This window comes from Sciurus vulgaris, assembly GCF_902686455.1.
Source record: "Sciurus vulgaris genome assembly, chromosome: 5".
In the NCBI taxonomy this organism is placed as follows: domain Eukaryota; kingdom Metazoa; phylum Chordata; class Mammalia; order Rodentia; family Sciuridae; genus Sciurus; species Sciurus vulgaris.
Genome location: NC_136465.1, coordinates 143,520,133 through 143,541,440, shown reverse-complemented (window position 1 = coordinate 143,541,440; position 21,308 = coordinate 143,520,133). Strand labels below are relative to the sequence as shown.

The 21,308-nt window shown below is 32.5% G+C and overlaps 1 protein-coding gene across 11 annotated transcripts in view; it reads right to left on the bottom strand.

The window, feature by feature from the left end:
* Nucleotides 1-21,308, bottom strand: part of METTL25 (methyltransferase like 25) — a gene marked incomplete at its 5' end in the record, with an annotated part of 198,840 nt that overhangs the window by 163,839 nt on the left and 13,693 nt on the right. For all 11 annotated transcript variants that reach the window (XR_013764290.1, XM_079143063.1, XM_079143065.1 and 8 more), the window contains 2 exons: nucleotides 14,263-14,410; nucleotides 17,512-18,111. Coding sequence is in view for 10 of the 11 variants with exons in the window: in XM_079143063.1 (XP_078999189.1) it covers nucleotides 14,263-14,410; nucleotides 17,512-18,111 (748 nt within the window). The remainder of the gene's footprint in view (nucleotides 1-14,262; nucleotides 14,411-17,511; nucleotides 18,112-21,308) is intronic.

Here is a 21,308-nt window from a genome sequence, read left to right as displayed (position 1 = left end):
GACTAAGACCTCTGAAACGATGAGCCCTCAAATAAACTTTTCCTCCTCTATAGCTGTGCTGGTCAGGTCATTTTGTCATAGCAACAAAATAGCTGACTAAAACAGAGGACCAGGGGCTAGAAAGAAAAAGGATGTTTTTGCAGATGCTATTAGTTAGCTACAAGAGTCTTTTTTACTCCTTTTAATTTTGCCTGTCTTACAACAGAGGCTAAAAAAAAAAAAAAAAAATTCATGCTTTCAAATTCCCTTGCAGCTAAAAGTTACCTGTGAACCATTTCAAACAAAGAAACAAAAAGCAATTTTAAGATATTTCTGGACACATTTTTTTTCCCTCCTTGACCTAAAGAAAGAGATAATTGAGAAGAAAATTTCTACCACATGCCCACTTCTCATTAAGACATGATATGTACAACTGTAGTAGTGACTTTTCAGTCTTGGGAAGGAAGCCTAACTATCACCCTACGGTTCCAGAGTAATTGAACCAGTGAACCAACCCTAGAATTGCTACCTCCCAACTATTAGGTAAACTTTCTATTGTTTTGTCTTCCTAAGTATTTAAAACTGAAATACATATGGCTAAATAATATTTTATTTTTTTCCAAGATGTGGCTCTGCAGGAGTCACATACCGCCTATGTTAAAGCCTGCACTTATCTTAAACTTCTATCTATTTCTCCCAGAGCCCATGTAGCCTGTGCAATCATACTAATTTAACACAATCTCAAACCCAATAAACAAAATATCTGATATCTATACAAAAAACAAGTTTATAAATATGGCAAATGCCATATGACCTAGAACAGACATACCTTATCCTTATAACATTCTAGGAAAGAAAAACAGCACCAGTTACTTTATTCAACTCTGAAAGTTATTAGGTTCAAAACTGAGAGAGGGAGACCAATATTAGCAAAAACAGATTTATCAACCAAACTATCTTAAACTCTGCCAAAGTCAAAGCCCCCTACCCACTTTCTAAACTCAAACTAACCAAGCTTTTCCACATTCAAGAGGCCCTATTCTTACCAACAGGTGAGAATGCTTAACTTTTACTATAAATCTGGGAAGAAGTATTATTTGTACATTCCCTAAAGTGCAGCTCCCTCTACTCACCCTTACTTACAGCAAGTCTCAGGATGCCTTTGTCTCAAATTCTGGTTGAGATTCTAACCCTCCCATAAGACTGGAGGCTATTCTGAAATGCTAACCCATTGGGTTGTAGTCCTGATGTTTTTAAACTTAATGAAATTTCCATAGGAGGACAATTTGTACCTACATATATGATGTTCTAGTAGTGTAACCCTATAGAGACTGACTTCTAATTCCTTCACTGTTAGCTATGTGATTTTAGGCAGGTTACCTAAACTCTCTGTTTTCTCATTCAAAAATGAACATGATAATAACAGTATTATTATAACCTAACAGATGTATTATGAAATAGAATGAAACTGAACACTATTACCTCATATAGATGTAATGAGGAATAAGAGTTAATAAAGGTAAAGCACTTAGAATTATGCTTCAGAAATTATAAATACTTATTAAAAACACTTGCTTTTATTAACAGGGAATTTTATATCTAGTAAGAAATTCTTGCTGCATGACTTCAATTTTCCAATAAGACTTGATAAGACATGCAAACTCATATCTGAATGGAATTTGCTTTTTGAATACCAGTGTAAATGGCTGGCACTTTCTTTGGGGTGAATGCTTTTGTTAGGTTAATTTCACTAGTCTCAGTGACAATATTTCTTGTTTAATTTTCCTTTTCCCACTGTTCCACTGTTAAGGTCCCAGTGAATCACATGGATGAGCATCACTGGTACTGACAAACTCTGCTTTTGGTCATGTTATTGTTCTATTCAAATGTTCTTATTACCAAAATGTTCTTTTTTGTATATGGCCCTGTTAGACTGATTCCTGCCTTTCTTTTCTACCTTATAGCATATTTCTCTACCTCACCTACCACTTACCTAGAGGACCTATCCATTTCTAATGAAAGTCCTACCACTTTTTAACTTAGGTGTATCTATTCCTTGCTACGGCCTGAATGTATTCCCCAAAACTGTATGTTTAAACAATTTCCAATGAAAGAGTATTATGAATTGAGGCTTTAAGAAGTGACTGTGCCACCAAGGTAGCACTCTCACAGTTAGTGACCTTAAAAGAGGGCTGGAACTAGAATTGGTCCCTTTTGGCCTCTGTTCCTTATGTGATGTGAGGACAGTTTTTATCTCTCCAGAGGATACAACATGGCATCATCTTGGAAGGAGAAATACCAGGACTCTACCAGACACTGAACCTACCGCCACCTTGATCTTGGTCATTGTAGCTTCCAGGAATGTGAGAAATAGACTTCTATTATTTACAAATAACCTGGTCTGTGATGTTTTGTTAGAGCGGCACTTATGGACTAAGACACTCCTATTTCGAATGCTCCTCTTCATAATTTTGTTTATCTACATCCTTCCCTACAAATAGAACTCAAATGTTACTACCTTGGTAAATCCCTTCCTAAGAGGAAATAGTTTTTCCCTTCTAGTTAGAATGGCTCTTTACTATTTACATAGATAATGGTTTTTTCCCCTTAGGAATTATATTCATATCATGTATATTTATATATGTGCATAAATCATAGTTTCTTTTTGTTTTTATTATTATACACTTGTATATTCCTAGTACATAAAAACAGTTATGATCTCAAGGAAAAAATTTCACAAAATTTACAAGAAAGGATAAATATTTAGAACCAGATCTTGGATTCAACTGTATTAGATAGGTTATCACAAAAGATCTTAGAATATAGGCTCTTAATAAGACAGTCTGTTTTCCTTCTGTCATAGTCCAGAGGAAGGCAGACAGTACAGAATATGCTGTTCAGGAAGCCAGACAGGTAAGGTTGTTCTGGCATCCTCAAGAATTGGTTATCGACTTTCACATCTAGGTTACTGTTATTCCTTATTGTTATTTAAAATATGGGGTAAAGGAAAGGAACTACAAGTTGCACACATTATTTTGATTCACATTCTTCTGGCTTGAACTTTGTCCGCATGAGAAATAGGTACTCGAGTGATGTTTGCCCTGCTAAAAGAGGGGTCATGTTATTAAAAAGAGGACAATGAATATTATTTCATTGTTCCATACTATTACACTGCCTACTCATCTTGTCACTCCCCTTCTTCCAGTGCCTTACCCATAAATATTACATACATGCATACAGACACTTTGCAGCAGAAAATGCTAGCTGCCTACACAATATCTAATTTCTCTTTTGTTACTCATGCCTATAAAAAGTAAAAGGAAATAGTTGGATAGAATTTACAAGAAAGTTATTTAGAGGCTATCACAGGGGAAGCTTTTCCATCTTCATAATTATTTCTTTACATCTAGACTGTAATAGAGCAGTCATAGCTTTTATGTAAACATGTGAAAGGTCAATAAAACTGCAATACTTGGCCCTCACTTTCTTGAACCATATGAACCAATGTCACTATTACCTACAGATTTTTCCAGAAAACATGACAAAAATAAATCTTATATGTTTATGCCATAATAGTTCTATTTCCATGTTTTTAGGTAACTGTATTTATAAAACTTAAATGATCACTGATGCACAAAGTAATATAAAAATAAACATATTCAGAAGTTTGCCCCCAAACTTGCCCTTTCCTTAGTATTTCCTGTTATGCAAATTGTATAAGCGGTCACTTTCCCAGTTTCTCAGAACAGAAACTTGATAATAATTCTGATAATTTTTGCTCCTTTACCTCCTATACCCAAACAATTTTCAATGTTTATCAAATTCTATTACAACTACTGCTGCCCTCATTTCAGTCCTCACCATTCTAGTCTCAAATTAGGTGTGTTCTATGAGACTCCACTCTGTTTGCCTAAATATGAGTTCTATCATTTGGAACCCACCCCTGTAAAGCTATGAAACCAATGCTCAAGTTTGCCACCACACATATATACCCACAGTAGCTTCAGTGCTTCTTCTGTCTTTTTGAACTCAGGCATTTCTCTATATATTGACCTGATAATAAAATATTAAGTATCTTTTCAGAACTTGAATGCTTATAAAACAACAAAACTAATTATATTCAGTATTTTTAATTGCATACAGGAGGATGAGCCAAGATTCTTAGTCACATGTATATCGTAGTTTAGTTTTGGAGTTCATATTTGGTAAATTTTAATCAGTAGAAATTCAGAGGGCCTGCATTTGTGAAGTACTCCTTTCCTCTATAATGATTTGAATTTGCTTATGCATGGAGTAATCTAAAGACTGCTTCCTTTGATTCAAAAGCATTCCTTAGTATAGATGTCAAAGGGTCAGCTCCCCTACTGTGCAGGAGACCCAATACTGTGCTCTAGATCCCAAAGTGAACAGCACTTCCCTCAGAGCAATACTGTTTACCATCTTATGGCTCACAGTTTCCTACTTTGGTCTCAATTCCCATTCCTCTCTTTTCCCCTCCTCTTTTTGTAAGTTTTTGGTTTTGATTTTTCTTGATCCATGGAGATTTCCCTATTTTATGTGGACTCAGAAATGTCTCAAAAGAAAAAAAAAAATAATACATGAGTTAATTTAGCCAGCTGTAGATGAATCCTAAGCAGGAAGCTACCTAAGGAAAAATCCCACTTCCTACACTAGCAGAAATTTAAGTCAACTTCACGATTTTTGAAAAGAGAGACCATGTTTTATTCCTCAATAGCCTTCAAATTTCCAGTACTAAAAATTCATAGCAAACAGGTTTATTTAATAAAATATGTCTTCTATGTGACAGAAAACACTGTCAGATCTATATTAAAAAGAAACCAATTGTATGCATCATTGCAGTGATGGGATTGGTTCATGTCCAGTTCCTTGACTAGTCATATCTTTCCATATGATACAACACATGGTTTAATGCTAAAATTAACTAGTTAATTCTGTCTTGGCAGTTTTTAATATTGTATACTAAATATATGAAAGGTCCAGAAATACACGATGCACCTGTTTTTAAATAGTGAGTTATATATTTAAACAATATGCTCAACATGTCTTTTTATAACCTAATGATACCTTTTCAATATGAAGTACTTCTCAATTTCAAACAATAAACCAATTTTTAAAGGTCTAAGATAGTAAAGAAGACTAAGTATCTAGCCTTCTCATGTAAAATTATTCTAGTTGAAAAGCACAAGAAGTAAAATGAAGAATCAATAAATGGGATGTTAACATCCCATTAAAATCTTCATCCCATTTACTGCTTCTTCATGGTAAAGGAAACAATTAAGAACATGAAGAGAGAGCCTACAGAATGGGAGAAAAATCTTTGCCATCTGCACCTCAGATACAGCATTAATTGCCAAGATATTGAAAAGAACACCAAAAGACCAAATAACCCAATCAATAAATGGGCAAAGGAACTGAACAAGCACTTCACAGAAGAAGATATAGGATCAGTCAACAAATAAATTAAAAAATATTCAATATCTCTAGTAATTAGAGAAATGCAAATTAAAACTACCCTGAGATTTCATCTCACTCTAGTCAGAATGGCAATTATGAAGAATACAAGTAACAATAAATGTTGATGAGGATGTGGGGAAAAAGGTATACACTGCTGGTGGAATTGAAAATTGATGCAACCACTCTGGAAAGCAGTATGGAGATTCCTTAGAAAATTTGGAATGGAACCACCATTTGATCCAGTTATCCCACTCTGTGGTCAAAACCCAAAGGACTGAAAATCAGCATACTGCAGTTACTCAGTTATATCAATGTTTATAGCAACTCGATTCACAATAGCTAAGCTATGGAACCAACCTAGGTGCCCTTCAACAGATGAATGGATAAACAAAATGTGGTAAATATACACAATGGAATATAACTCAGTCATAAAGGAGAATGAAATTATGGTATGTGCCAGTAAATGGATGGAACTGGAGACTATCCTGCTAAGTGAAATAAACCAATCCCTGAAATCAAAGTCCGAACATTCTCTCTGATACGTGGATGCTAATACACAATAGGCGAGGAGGAAGGGAAGAATAGAAGTTCACTGAATTAGACAAAGGGGAATGAAGGGAAGTGTAGAGGGATGGGAATAGGAAAGATAGTAAAATGGATTGAACATAACTTTCCTACGTTCATATATTAATACATGACCAGTGTAACTTCATATCACGTACAACCATAAGAATGGGAAGTTATATTCCAAGAATGTGTAACACGTCAAAATGCATTCTGACATGTATAACTAAAAAAACAAATAAAAATTTTTAAAATTATTCTAGTTGACATAAACTAAGAACTTACTTGAGGAAAGGTATCATTTACCCTTAAATCTGTTTCATAGGGAAATAGCAGCACCAGGTTTAAATATGCCACCTAAAGGTGGCTGTGACCATTTGCTGGCTATAAAATGAATAAATAAATGAATACATAATTATATAGGAGAATCACCTTATTATCTCATAACATCAATGAGTGATGGCTAATATGAAGTTGGGCTGTGGGCTTTCCTGGGCCACACTGGATATTTGACACTGCAGTTCTGCAGTATACTAGACTTGGAGGAGTTACACTCCTACATCTCTCTGTACTCTTACATCACTGAAATAATCACATAAACTCATAAACTACCTTTCAATCCTTTGAATGGATCTGAAAAGCTCAGTCAGCAAACTAACAACAGTTTTAGAGAGAAAACATTTTTAAAGCCAAGAGTAAGCAGATACAATAATGCTGTCAGGTTGAACAAACAGATGAACCTTACCCCCCACAAAAGTGGGTTCAGTTTTAAGAACAAAATAAGAAAATAAAATTAACAGAGACACCCTAGGAGACAAGACTTATTGGTAATAACTGTGTCTCATATTCATTCCTAAATCAATGAAATTACTAAAATTTAAAGTAACTGAGATTTACTTAATTTTGTGGCTACAGAAGGGCTCAATATCCCTGATAACTGATACCTGAACAAAATTATGGTTCAGTTAGGAAGAGGTATATAGATGTAGTATAGATCAGCAACCAGTAGTGTTTCCATCACCTTGTTTCTACCTCTTTGAGAAAAACAACCAAGTTTTACTGGTTGTCCTACCTTCTAAAAGAAAAAATAACAAATATTTCAAGTTAATTATGATAATAATAATCAATATTAGGACAAATATGGGAATATTAGTCAATCTTGGGAAAATGAATATTCTATAAAGAACTGTAAGAAAACAGTTTCTGGTATTTCTTGTTCTCTTAGGGCCTACTGGCTCATAACAAAAACATTTAAAAGCAGTTTTTAAAACATATGGCATAAATTCAGTATGCATAATGATGCACAAAGCTCTGAGGTATTTTTGAAAACTGACATTCATGATAGACCACCTCTATGGTCTACCACAGTGGTTTTAGGTAAACATGTAAAACACCTATTGTTTACACAGTAAATATCAAAATAAAAAGCTACAGTATACATACCAGAATTTTCTACTATACTATGATGTACTATTAATAACTCAAATTTACATCCCAAAGGGCAAAACACTGCCCCAATTCAAAACTTAAAAACAGCTGTGCAAATAAAGTAAGGTAAGGGGCAGGTGTGTAAGATATGAAGACAGAGACACATGACATATTTGGTCATTTAGGGATAGAACTCCATGGAACCTAGTACTTGATATATGACAGGAAATATACTAATATTATGCACATAAACCATTTGCTTTGTCAGTTATTTTTATATAATGATCAAAATACATATTTTAGTAAGGAACCGTAGGACTATATAAAATATATCGCATATTACAATAAAGCTCCTATCACAATAGTGACTGCTAAATAGCCCAGAACAAACTGTTTGCTATTGTCTGCCTTCATACACATACTCTCTCACACACTATCCCCACCCTCCACAGTTTTCTGTATCTTACATCTGTTTATCAATAAAAAGTAAGCTATCAAAATTCCAGTGGTACCCATAATAATTATCTTGTATACTCCTTGCATGTTTTAGATTTGTTTCCCCTTGAATTTTTCTAGCTTATAACCCTTAACTTCATTCCATATTTAAAACCCAGATTCCTGCCCTCCTGGATCTGTGTTTGGTTTCCCAAGGTTTTTGTTTGAACTCTATAATTCACGAATTTTGTTCTGAGTTAATTATTGGGGCTCTCTGCACTCTGACTTTGATGTACCCTGTTGGGCCCTTGCGGGTTCAATTTTTGCTTTGAACCTACAAACTGTCTTCTGAGTAGAGTCCACCTAAGTGTACATGGGAGAAGGTGAAATAAATATGTATTATCTTGTGCATACTTCTACAAATCATCCTACAGAATTCTACATGTCTTCTTAAATGATCATTATAAATACAGTATTTTCAAACATGCTATTCATTAGTATGGACTATGGAGCCTCTTAAAAATACTCAAGTCTTACATCTAGAAATTACATTTCAGGTCAGAAGCAGGTCCATGGCACACTAAAAATGGCTACATTTGGGGCTAGTATTTTGGCTCAGTGGTAGAGTACTTGCCTGGCACGTGGCTCAGTGGTAGAGTACTGGCCTGGCACGTGTAAGGCCCTGGGTTTGATCTTTAGCACCACATATAAATAAATAAATAAATATCCATTGATAACCAAAAAATAAATATATTTTAAAAAAGGTCACATTTGCTTTAACTAGACAGCAAGAGTTGAGAAACACTGTCAAAAATTTGCAGAAATGGAATAACTTCTTTTTTTTCTCCTGAAAAGATAAGGTGAGAATAGAGATGAAGTGTGGTAAAGAAGAAAGTAAGTTACCTTTTCCAGCTGCCCACCCTGCCCCACTCCCCACCACTCAACTGGCTTTTGGGATGAAAAAATATGGCAGTCCAGGGCTAGGCAAAACCACATTATGAACCAACTTTACTTTTATTTTTCCTACTATTTATTTTTTTTACATTTTCCTCTTCTCGCTTGATTTCCAACCTTTTATGGGCTTCCAAAGTAACTGAGGGTAATCTTGTTACACACATCTCTACCTGTTTCATTGTATTTCTCAGTCCTGTTTCTCCATTTCTAATAAACAAAATACCGAATCCTCAGTTCATTTCAGGTATGTATGAAGACAGTCAGCAAGACTAAGATATTATATTTGCTTTTCTCCACTGAAGCCCAGCATTACCCATTTGATAATATCAATGATTCCTTGTGGGTATTTTTGATAGGAAGAACTTATCATAAACTGATTATGCCTACAGGGAGGGAAAATGAAGAGTTTGTAGCTACCAGTCTCTGGTATAACGAACTTTCTAACACTTCTTTTTGTCTGAGTCTTGAGGCCAAAAATGGTCTATTAACCCACAGTGAACGATGGTTAACTTCCACTCCAGTAAGAAATGGCGAAATTGCCTTTATCCAGGTAGGATGGAAGACCAATCCTTGAGAATATGTTAACAGAGGCTTCAATTTCTAGTGTGCAAAAATTTGGAACTATTTTTTTTCTTATTTTCTTATTTTTTAAAATTTATTTTTATTGTAAACAAATGGGATACATCTTGTTTCTCTGTTTGTACATGAAGCAGAGGCATACCATTTGTGTAATCAAACATTTACATAGGGTAATAGTTTTTGATTCATTCTGTCATTTTTTTCCCCTTTCCCCCCACCCCTCCCACCCCTCTTTTCCCTCTATACAGTCCCTCCTTCCTCCATTCTTTCCCCCCTCCTACCCCCCATTATGTGTGGAACTATTTTGTTCAACTAATTTACTCAGAAGATTCAAAAGATTATCTTATGAATTACTGAGTTCTAAATAAGTAAATTAAGTGAACCAAGAAGAGATTGTGGGGAAACAGGTTATAATGTAAACTGAAATGACAAAGGATTTCTCATTTGCTCTACAAATTGTGCCTTTTTCCAGAATTAAATGAACATTAGGATTATCACTATTTGTGAGAAAGACAGGAAAAAATACAACAGAGAAGAGAGTTACAAAGAGAAATAATTAATATGAAAGTCAAAGAGAAGGAAATTTGACTTGAAACACTTATTATCCCATGTCTTTATTTTTTCTGACTGTAATGAATTTCCCTCTTCCTTCTGTGATTAAATTCTACTGATCTTTTAAGAGATAATGGGTGTGGTTGCATTGGATTATACCCTCAACCTCACAAACTAAGCTACATGTTACACTGCAATAAAACAACACAGATATTATATCGTAAGAACATTTACTACACTATTTTGAAACTAATATCTGAGGATAAGAAGACAAAGATAAACACTGGTGCCATATTTTGTGATCTCTAAATTTTACATTGAACCAATCATCTGTTCACTAAATTTTGGTTTATTAAGAGTACATTTCAGCCATAAATAAGAATGAAATTATGGCATGTTGCTGATGAACAGACAAAACTGGAAACTATCATGCTAAGTGAAATAAGCCAATCCCCAAAAACCAAAGCCCAAATGTTCTCTCTGATATGTGGCTGCTAATATACAATAAGGGGTTGAGGTGGGGGGCTGGGGAGAATAGAGGTTTCAATGGATTAGACAAAGTGGAATGAAGGAAATGGAGGGGGGATGGGAATAGGAAAGACAGTAGAATGAATGCAAACATAACTTTACTATGTTCATATTGAATACATGACCAGTGTAATTCCACATCATGTTCACCCACAAGAATAGGATCATAATAGAATAGTTATATTCCATGTATATATAATATGTCGAAATATATTCTACTGTCATGTACATCTAAAAAGGAAAAAAAAAATAGTATATAGTTGTCCATGGGGTGCAAAAAAAAGTACCAATGCTTTAATAAATATTAACTTTTAGGACTACATAAATATAGTGTATGAAATAGCCTTGGAATCACTAAAAAGACTAAAAGAACATTCTCTGTACTGTTAGGGAAAGACCACCAAAATATATGTGAGAAAAGTAAGATAATGGAAAAATTTATATATTTGTTTCCATGAACATAAGAATACAGAATGTGTATGTATACCACTTTCTGGGAAGATGAGAGGGTAGGAACTTTGTATTTTCAGTTTTTTCTGCTATTTGTATTTCTAGTCTAAATAATTTCCACAATTTTTTTTTTTTTTTTTTAAAGTAAGTTACTAGCAAATATTAGCTGGTTCCCAGAATTAAGAACTTAAAAAAAAAAAAAAAAAAAAAAGGTTCTCTGAGGGTAAAGTTACCATCTTTCATGTTTCTGTATAATCAACATTTAGAATGGAACATAGTTGGCACTCAATGAAAGTTTACTGAGTTGAAATCTGCTTCCCCTCTATTTTATTTTCTAATATTTCCCAAAGTATTGACTTTTTATGAGCCCCTCTCCAATTTCCCTTTATCATATAGAAAGTGCCAAATACTGTCCTTTGAAAATAGTAGCAGTTTAATATAAGTTTATTCATCTCAATCATATACTCTCTTAACAACATGAAATGCAGCTGCCATGGTAGGGAACAGTGATTTTTCATAGTCACTTGTTTTCTTTCCTCCATATTTTTAATTGGTGTATTAGAGTAGTCTATAATGATGTGATTTGCTGTAATATATTCATACATGCACACAATATAACAATATAATTTAGCCAATATCATTCCCCAGCACTTTCTCCCTCCCTCCCACCAACCGCCCCCCCTTTCCTCTACTGATCTTTTGATTTTCATGAGATACCTGCCTCCGCTTCTTCTCTTTTTTCTTCTTAGCTTCCATATATGAGGAGAAAAAAACATAATGACCCTTAACCTTCTGAGTCTGGCTTATTTCACTTCATACAACGGTCTCTAGGTTTATCCATTTTCCTGCAAATAACATATTTCCACTTTTCTTCATGGCTGAATAAAACTCTATTTTAGTCACTTATTTTCAATGATCTACTCAATACCCATCATATAAATATTCGGCTACATCAATCATGTTTAAGTTAATGTGGTTAGTGTGCTTAGTTCTAAAGACACAAAAGTGTATAAATACATTATAGGCTCATCTATAAGCTAAAGTTTCTATACACTTAAGGCTCATCAATTAACAAATCTTTCCTTGGCAGGAAAGAAACGGAAGTGACAGAATATGTGGGTATACCAATTTTCCTTTTCCTTTCAGGCTCTTCAAAGGAACTCTCTAACATGTCCTATTTAAATTCATTTTAATTAGAAAGCATGGTCAATAAATACTTCTTAACAATCTATTAGAAAAGGTACCTGAAGAGTGATTTAAAATAGATTGGCAAAGGAGTAACTATTCAATGTCTTAATTTTCTTCAATCCTGGCAAGTTGCTTCTGCCAATCTCTTTATGAATAGAACTGAACGACAGGATATCAGATAAAAAAATATACCACTGATACTTTCCAATTGCCATAACATAGTGATTTTCACCTTAATTGGCCTCTCTATACATATTTGACAAATAAAAGAAGAAATAAAATTAATCATATCTCACAACTATACAATGAACTTTGATTTAAATATGTTACTAAATAAACATCTCAAATTGGCATGACCGGCTCTGGGAATCACCCCAGAGGGAGAATAAGGTGGGGACAGTGGAGAAAACGGAGTGCAAGAGTGATACATTGCCCCAAAAAGAGGATCTCATCCTTGGTGGGGAAGTACTGAGACTAGGTCTGAGACCTGACAGTAGAGGCAATGGCTGCTAAGGTGAGCAGGAGCAGCGACGGCAGTTTTAAGATACTGCCTGAAGAGTAGAGGAAAGCACGTTGGAAAAAGGCATCCTTGGGGGCAATGATGATGAATTGCAAGAAGGAAGCAGGCAGATAAAATTAAAGATCTTAAAATGTAGGAGGGTATCTCTGAATTTAAAGACAACAAATATTTACCTCTGCCCCCAAACTGGATCAATTATTAAATTGAATTTCATTGGACTACAGATAGGAAACTCTTGAACAAAGACCTAAATAATATACTCCAGAAGCCAATGCTTACCTATATAGAGTTGTATAATATTACTGATTAAGAAAACTATTACACATTTAATATTTAAAAAGCTATAGAACTGTGACTGCATTCAAGATTTTTCTCCTTTATTTCCTTTTGGAAAGATATATGAAATACTATAATATATTGGAGTACGTAATTAATAGAAATTCTTTCTTTTTATACTTTTAGGTTTACTTTTTTCCCCTAGTTTTCATATTGAAAATTTTTGTATTTAGCATGGCACTCATACATTCTTCATCTAAATTAAGCAACAGCTAGCTTTTTGCCAATTTCTTCTTTTCTTTCGTTCTACTTCTATGTATTCATAATTTTACTTTAGGCATCTTTCCTATAAGATACTTTTCAAAACCTTGATAAAGTAATTTTAATTCAATTAACTATTCTATAAAATATTTTGCCACTTCTAAAGATGGTTATTTCACCTGATCTTACTTCAGTAGACTTCTATAATTATGACTTTAGCCCCTTGAACCTGTCAAAATGAAAAATAATCAAAATTTCACATTCAACTGGGCTTTAATATTAAGAAAAAGAACAAATAATGTCATCTTATGTATACAACTTTCTAACCTAAAAATTCTTAGAAAGAGATGATAAATATTGGTAAAGATGACATTAAACTAATATAAAAGAGAACTGCTAATATTAATAGACTAACCATGTAATCTGAAGCTGCAGTTTTGGAATCATATTTTATGGCGAGATTTAATACATAAAATGTACCAATCAGGAACTCCTCTGGATGAAGCGCTGTGAGGTGCTTCAAATTTCCCAACCTATTTTGTACTTTGCTCTGCAGGCATCTGAGTCCAGGAAGAATAGTTTGAATGTAATTATATTAATGCAAGCACAGTCTTGCAGTTTTCTAAAATCCTAGTGAGCTAACTCTTCAATTATTATTTTATTTTAGAAATATCAATATTCCTTTAGAAATGGGGAAGGCTATGGAAATAAAAGCAAATCCTGAAACACTATATTCATGACAAAATAACTTAGCTTTACTGTCTGAGTAAATGCATACCTCACAAGTATTTTTTAAACAGAAGTTCTCTAAAATATATATCACATAAAATTTTCAAATATCTGCAAAGCTTTCAGCACTAATTAGAACCATTTTATGAGCAAATAAATGATACTAAAATATATAAAGTGATATTGCATCAAATTTCAAATATACTGTAATAATAAATTTGCAAGGAAATCAGATTTTATCTTAAACATTAAATCACAACAATGGCAAAAAGAAAAAAGTGCATGAAATAAAAAACAGCTATTTTTACTCAAATAAATAAAAATTTTGATGGAGAACTTTGTACCTTTATGTTCATTTTCAAACTCTTCAGATAAGAGGTGGTAGCAACAACCCACACTGCAAACTCCCTTGATTTCTGAATTGGAAGTGAATATTCGCAGAGTATTTGAAGCAAGATCACCACAAGTATGTAGACCCACCATTAAACATTCCTTTAAAGAAGAAAAATAAGTTTTGGCAATTAAAAGGAGGGTTAAAAACAATTCAAGTTAAGATTGCAAAGATCATTCAAATATGTGAAGTTTTTCATAATTACCAAATTCTACCTACAAAGTATTAAATGCTTTTTATTTTTATAATAAATAATTGCTTTTTTAAAAAATGGCTGTGATCCCTTATCATGACTTTTGAGTTTCTTTCAGTGTTTGGGGTTATTTATCCATTTCTATTTTTTCTGACCTCTTTTACAACCATGTTGCAAAATTTTTACAACTAGTTCTTTGCTTGACAACTAGACAAAGTTAATTAAAGGTTGGACCAAACAAATACAGCATGCACTGCTAGTACAAAATTGTGATTTGAAACATGTTTATATTATTCTTTTACTATACTAGTTTTTATTGATTAAATTTCACAGATTGCCCATTAAAAATCTTCTAAAACAATGTTATAAAAAACAAATGGTGTAAAGTTGGTATTTCTAGTCTAACACCAAAAAGTTGAGTTTGTTCACTATATCAAGTATGGCAATATAAAATTCAATATAAAAATTTTCATTCTAAATTTTATAACTTTTTTTTATGGAAAAATTCTCCTCTACTTATCTAAAACTTAATTTAAAAGTTTACACACAAATGCTTAACAGGTACAAATGCACACATGCATTGAACCTGGTTCAGTCTAGCAATCATTAAAAAGTTGAATTCAATAAAATATCTTTCTGTCTTTCACACATTCATGGAAGTTTAGTTAAAAAGAAGAAAAAATGACTTTTTACTCAAGAAATAAATGCCCTATTAGAACTTACTTTTACCATTTGGAACTTAAAGAGTTTTAGAGAATTTCTATTGCCCTCTTAATTTTCCAGATACCTGTAGGCCTTTATCGTCCAAAGGTCACATTTTTAGTGTAAGACCTGTGACTTAAATATTAATTTCTAATTCAGTATTTTAAAAACTATGCCATCATGTCTTTCACATATTAACTAAAATATTACTAATCTAACAATTTCTTTATAATACCAAGTAAATTAAATATTTTATAAGTAAAATATTAATGATATATGTTTACTTAAGAGTGTCAAATAATTATTAATAAATTTAATTGTTTGAATTATATTATAATCATGAAAAGCACAGTCTTGGGCAACAGATAATCTGGGTTTAAATTCCAATTCAGTCACAAGTGTGATGTGATAAATTTATTTTTAACTTTTCAGTGTTTTAGTTTCCTCATCTAGAACAATGGGGATAATAACAGTACTTAAGTTTGATGCATTGTTGCAAAACTGAAAATTTAGTTAATTGCTCTAAATGACTTAGTGCAACCATAGGCATACAATAAAATTTAGATGTTTTCTATTTTGTCATTATTATTATTTACTTTAAATTATAAATACAAAAATATAGAAGTATTAACTTGTGACTCAAGTATTTTTTCATAATTATCTTTGGGAACACATAATTGTCAAATTTACATATTCAGAAATGTTTTACTAAAAAAAAATCTTATTTCAGCCCACATAGTCTAGATACAAAGTAGGGTTAAAATCTAACATTACTGAGGAAATAAATTGTGCCTAAGCTAAGCTGGCTTTGACCTGATAGAAAACTCAATTGTTTCAACTACTATTCTCTTCAAAGTAGTTTTTGACGGGATATTGTAACCATTTTGCTTTTCTTGATGATTAGATATTTTGGATAGGTTTTTCCATGCTACAGTCCTATAAATAAAAAAGAATTCAGTCGGGAAAGGTTTATTGCTAATTAAGAAGTATAAATTTCTCTCTTTAAACTTAGATAAACTCTTATTAAAGAAAATATAAGAACATTGACTCTCACTCACTGTTTACTATACTCATCATATAGGGTGGAGTTAGGAGACAAAGACATAAACAAAACAATAGCCTAATAGTAAAATCTTTTAAGTATTGTTTGTGAGTGGAGGGACAATAGGAACATTGGTTAATTTTGATTATTAAATTGCTAATTTACTACAGGACCCAAGGAACAGTCTCATATTCTATTTTAAATAATTCTTAGGAGTTTGCATGTAGTTTTTATTGTCTATTTTCAGATATTTCAAATAGATTTGGAAAAACATGAAAAAAAGTGATAATATGCACTAAATATTCCAAAGTTAGGTTAAATTAATGGGGTCGTTTAACCTTAACAAATTAAGGATAATGTAATTACCAGATTCATATATACGAAAAACAATTTATGAGGATTAACTAGATTTCTTTCATCAGTGTTCCATCAAAATAGGTGGGAAAAGAAAACTTCCACTTTTAAAATATGGCAAAACACTAGCAGGTTATCAAAAAAGGATTTAAGTTTATAAAGAACTCTGGCATCTTTTCATTTCTTTGGGGAGAATTTCGAAAAACTTTAACATGTGAAAGAACACAATTCCAAAATCTATCTTGTTCTTGAGAGGAGTTAAGCCAAATAATCTCTAGAAGCTTCTCTATAACATTCTTTTAAAGTATAATATTACCTGAGTTTAAGATACTGTCTTTCACTTACATAATTTGATATGCCTGTAATTTGGAAAAAATTCAAGCTTGAAAGAATACTCAGTAGTTATTTTTACTGAAGGAAATTATATATTTAATCACCAAGTCTAAACATCAAACTTAATTTTGTATTAGCAACTTCTTTACTTTAAATATGTTTCATCACAAAGAAATGCAAGTGCTGAAGGTAACACAAGCTAATTTGCCTAATTTGATCATTGTGCCATGTATACATATGTTAAAACATTACACTGTACTCCATAAACATGTAAAATATTTATGTGAATTAAATCTTATAAAAACACATAATTTTCAATTAGAATTTTAACAATACCTAAATTGGAGGAAGAGATTTAGCTTACTAGAACTGAAATTAGAAGAGGGGTACTCTCTCTATTCTGGAATGAGTTCTTGTCAGATTTTCAGCTGAGGGTATATAATGAATGCTTGCTTAGGATTTTATTTTCTAGAATAATGTGACAGGATAAAATTACATTAGAATGTTAAGTAAGTTACTAAATTCTATGTTTACAGCATTTTTTTAAATCAAATAAAAGAATTTAAAAGTCAAATCACCTCCAGATCTTTAATAATGTCGTGTAGTTCAGAATCAGCAGTGATAAAAGAGGTTAATGGTGAATATATATTTGATTCATTTGACTTTGATGCCATTTTTCTTCTCTCTTTATCTGCTTCAGTTATTTCTCTATTGCGTATTTGAGATGAAGAGGTTGGCTCTACAGCATCGATAGGCAAAAAGTCTATGAGAGAAAAGGGATTTTCAAGACACAAATTTTCTTCTCCATGTGGTTGAGCGTGTAGGTTTTCCATTTCTTTTCTGATGTTAGCAATTACAGAGCCTGAAAAATCTGGCAAATAATCTGAGGTAGTCATTTTTTCTTGATTTGTAGAACTGTTATTATATGATTTTTCAATATCTGCTTTACATTTAATTTCATTTTGCACGTTCCTTTCTTTTGCCATTTTTAAGGCCACTCCATTGACATCTACTCTTGATTGAGTATGATAGTGTTTCCAATGTTTCTTCAATTTCCTGTTTCTTTCCTTAGCTCCATGAGTATTGGTATTTGAGGAATCAATTCCATAAACTTTTAAGCCATACTTCAAGGACAAAAAAGAGCTTAGGTAGCCTTTCCCAGAACCCAAGTCAATTACCTGAAGTAAGAAAAACAGAATGAATTAAATGTCAGCTGATAATAGAAAGCGTTTAGATATTTTTTAAAGCAAGTAAACAAATGGATTATATATTTACACAGTCATTTATATTTACTATTTCTCTTTTAAATATCATTTTTATTCAACCTCTTCCTATAAGTTCTAGTTAGTATAGTAAGCCAAGAAAAAGCAGTAAAAGATAAGTGCTGGAAGAGAAAAAGAAAAACTATTTTTATTCAAAGATGACATGACTGTGTCCAAAGCAAATTCCTGAAAAACAGAAAAAGGTTAACAGAAATAACAGGTAAACTTAGCAATGTTTTAGGATACAAAGTCAATAGAAATTAACAATGAACCATTAAAATATATGCAACATAGTAGTAATGAATAATTTGAAGGAAAAATTTAAAAATAATTGAAATAAGACAGCATAATAGAATATCTAGGAATAAATTAACAAAGGACATACAAGACCCCCACACTGAAAACTAAAAAACATTACATTAAAACTTAGAAAGTCTAAATAGACTTAGAAAGTCTAAATAAAAAGACATCATATTCATGTCTAAATAAAAAGACATCATATTCATGAAATAACAAGCCAAATGCTAAGATGGCAATTCTCTTTAAAATGACTTAAAGATTCAACACAATCGTAATAAAAATATTGGAAGGGCTTTTTAAGGACAATAATGAGCAGATATTACAATTTATATGGAAAGATAAAGTTCCGAGAATAACAAAAAAGGTTTTGGAAGAGAATAGGTTAAGGAATATTACTGATTCAAGAATGAATGTAAAACTACTCTATTCAAAAGAGTTTGGTAATGATATAAAAATGGACATATAAAATCACTGGAAAAAATAAATTCTGGAAACAGATTAAAATAGACTTAAATAGTCTTCTGACTTTTGCCAACTGCCTAAGGAGAAGATAATCTTTTCAACGAATTCGTAGGTAAAACTGGATGTGTGACAGGAAAAAAATGAACTTTTCCTGTCACACATCAAACACAAAGATTAATGAAAAGTGAATCACAGATCTAAATAACACAGTGAAAATTTTTTTGTGGAAGAAATATGAGAAAATCTCTGTGATACTGAGACAGGCAAAGATTTCCTATATGGAACAAAAGAAACTATTCTTTTGAATAACAAAATAAATAGTTAAAACTTTATTAAAATAAAATTTTTGCTATTCAAAATATATAGCTCAAAAGGAAAAGAAATATTTTCAAAACATGTAACCAAGAAAGGTCTCATATACCTAGAACATATGAAAAACTTTTACAACTCAATAATAAGAGGACAAACAATGCAATTAGAAAATAGGCAAAATGTGTGAACATACACTTTACAAAATGATATACAAATGGTCAATGTGAAGATGCCTGATGTTATTAGTCATCAGAGAAATGTAAATTAAAACCACAATGAGATACACAAATGTAAAATGATATGGTCACCTGGACTGAAATAAAGCAAATTACATTCCATGCATGCATGTTGATGTCAAAATGAACTCCAACCATTATGTACTATTAAAACTTTAAAAAGAGCAAGATTTTTAAAAATTTACGTAATAGACAATTTGTATACAAAGATTAAAGAAAAATACAGTTTACTACAAATTGATACATGTGCTTAACATATAACCTACCAATTTCAATCCCAGCTTTTTACCCAAAAGAAATGAAAATATGTCCACATACAATCTTGTATGTGAATATTCATAGCAGAAAAATAAATAAGTAAATTTTAAAAAAGGAAAACAACTCAAAATCTATCAACTTGTGAATAGAGAAACAAATTGTGTTATATCCATACTACAATATAATTTCAAAAAAACAACAAGTCATCAATACAGACAACATGGAGGGCTCTCAAAAGCTATGTACTAAGTAAAAGACCTCAAAACACAAAATTCTACACACTATGATTCCATTTATACCATGTACTAGGAAAGTCAAAACTACAATCAGGTGGGTACTGTGGCACAAGTCTAACTGCAGTGGCTCAAGAGGCTGAGGCAGGAGGAATTGGGTTCAAAGTCAGCCTCAGTAAAACTGAGCAACTCAGTGAGACCCTGTCTCTAAATAAAATACAAACTCAGTGAGACCCTGTCTCTAAATAAAATACAAAATAGGGCTGGGGATGTGGCTCAGAGTTCAAGTACCCCTGAATTTAATCCCTGGTACCTGACCCCCCCCCCCAAAAAATATACTACATCCAGATTAGTGGTTCCCTGAGAATGAAGGAGGAAATATCCTACAGAATTGGAGAAGGAAACATTTTTATATCTGTATATAATCACCAAAATTCATCAAACCTTAAGTTGGTGAATAGCTGAACTATACCTCAATAAATATAAAGATGAGAAAAAAAAGGAATTAGAAAGTTGTGCTTTGCATTGCTGTGACTAACATAATGAACAAGAACAACTTAGAGGAAGAACATTTTTTTGGCTCATGGTTTCAGAAGCATGGAGTCAGCTGATTCCATAGCTCTGGGTCTAAGGTGAGGCAGAACATCATGGCAGAAGGGCATGAGAGAAAAGCTGCTCAGTTCATGGGAGCCAAGAAGCAGAAACAGCTTGAGTGCAAGAAGCCAGGTATAATATAATCCTCAAGGACATAATACCCTCTCCCCACAACCCCTGCAATGTCCTACTTCCTCCAACCATGCCCTACCTGTCTATAGTTACCACCCATGAATCCAAATTATTTACCCATTGATTGGATTAAACCAATCCACCCATTAGGCCACAACTCATAATCTAATCAATTCACTTCTGAATATTCCTACCTATCTCATACATGAACTTTTGGGGGACACCTCACATCCAAACCATAACAACTATCGTAACAAACCACTACCTAATATTATTATTTATACAGATATACACACATCTTTAATTCCTAAAGTTAATTAACTCTGACATTAGTATAAACTAATTTAGGAAACACCTCTATATGTGAATCAGTGAATGCCATTAAGTCCTAAAAAATTTCATGGTCTTAAAATTAGACCAGTTCAAAGCTAAGACTCCAAACTTCCATAAATAAGAGATTAGCTTACAAACCATCCTCTATACCCTATTTTATACTAATTTTGAAGCTAGGTACTATGAGAAATAGAGAAGTACTGTATGTGTGTATATACCATACATATATCCTGCAAGAAACGAAACTCTGAAG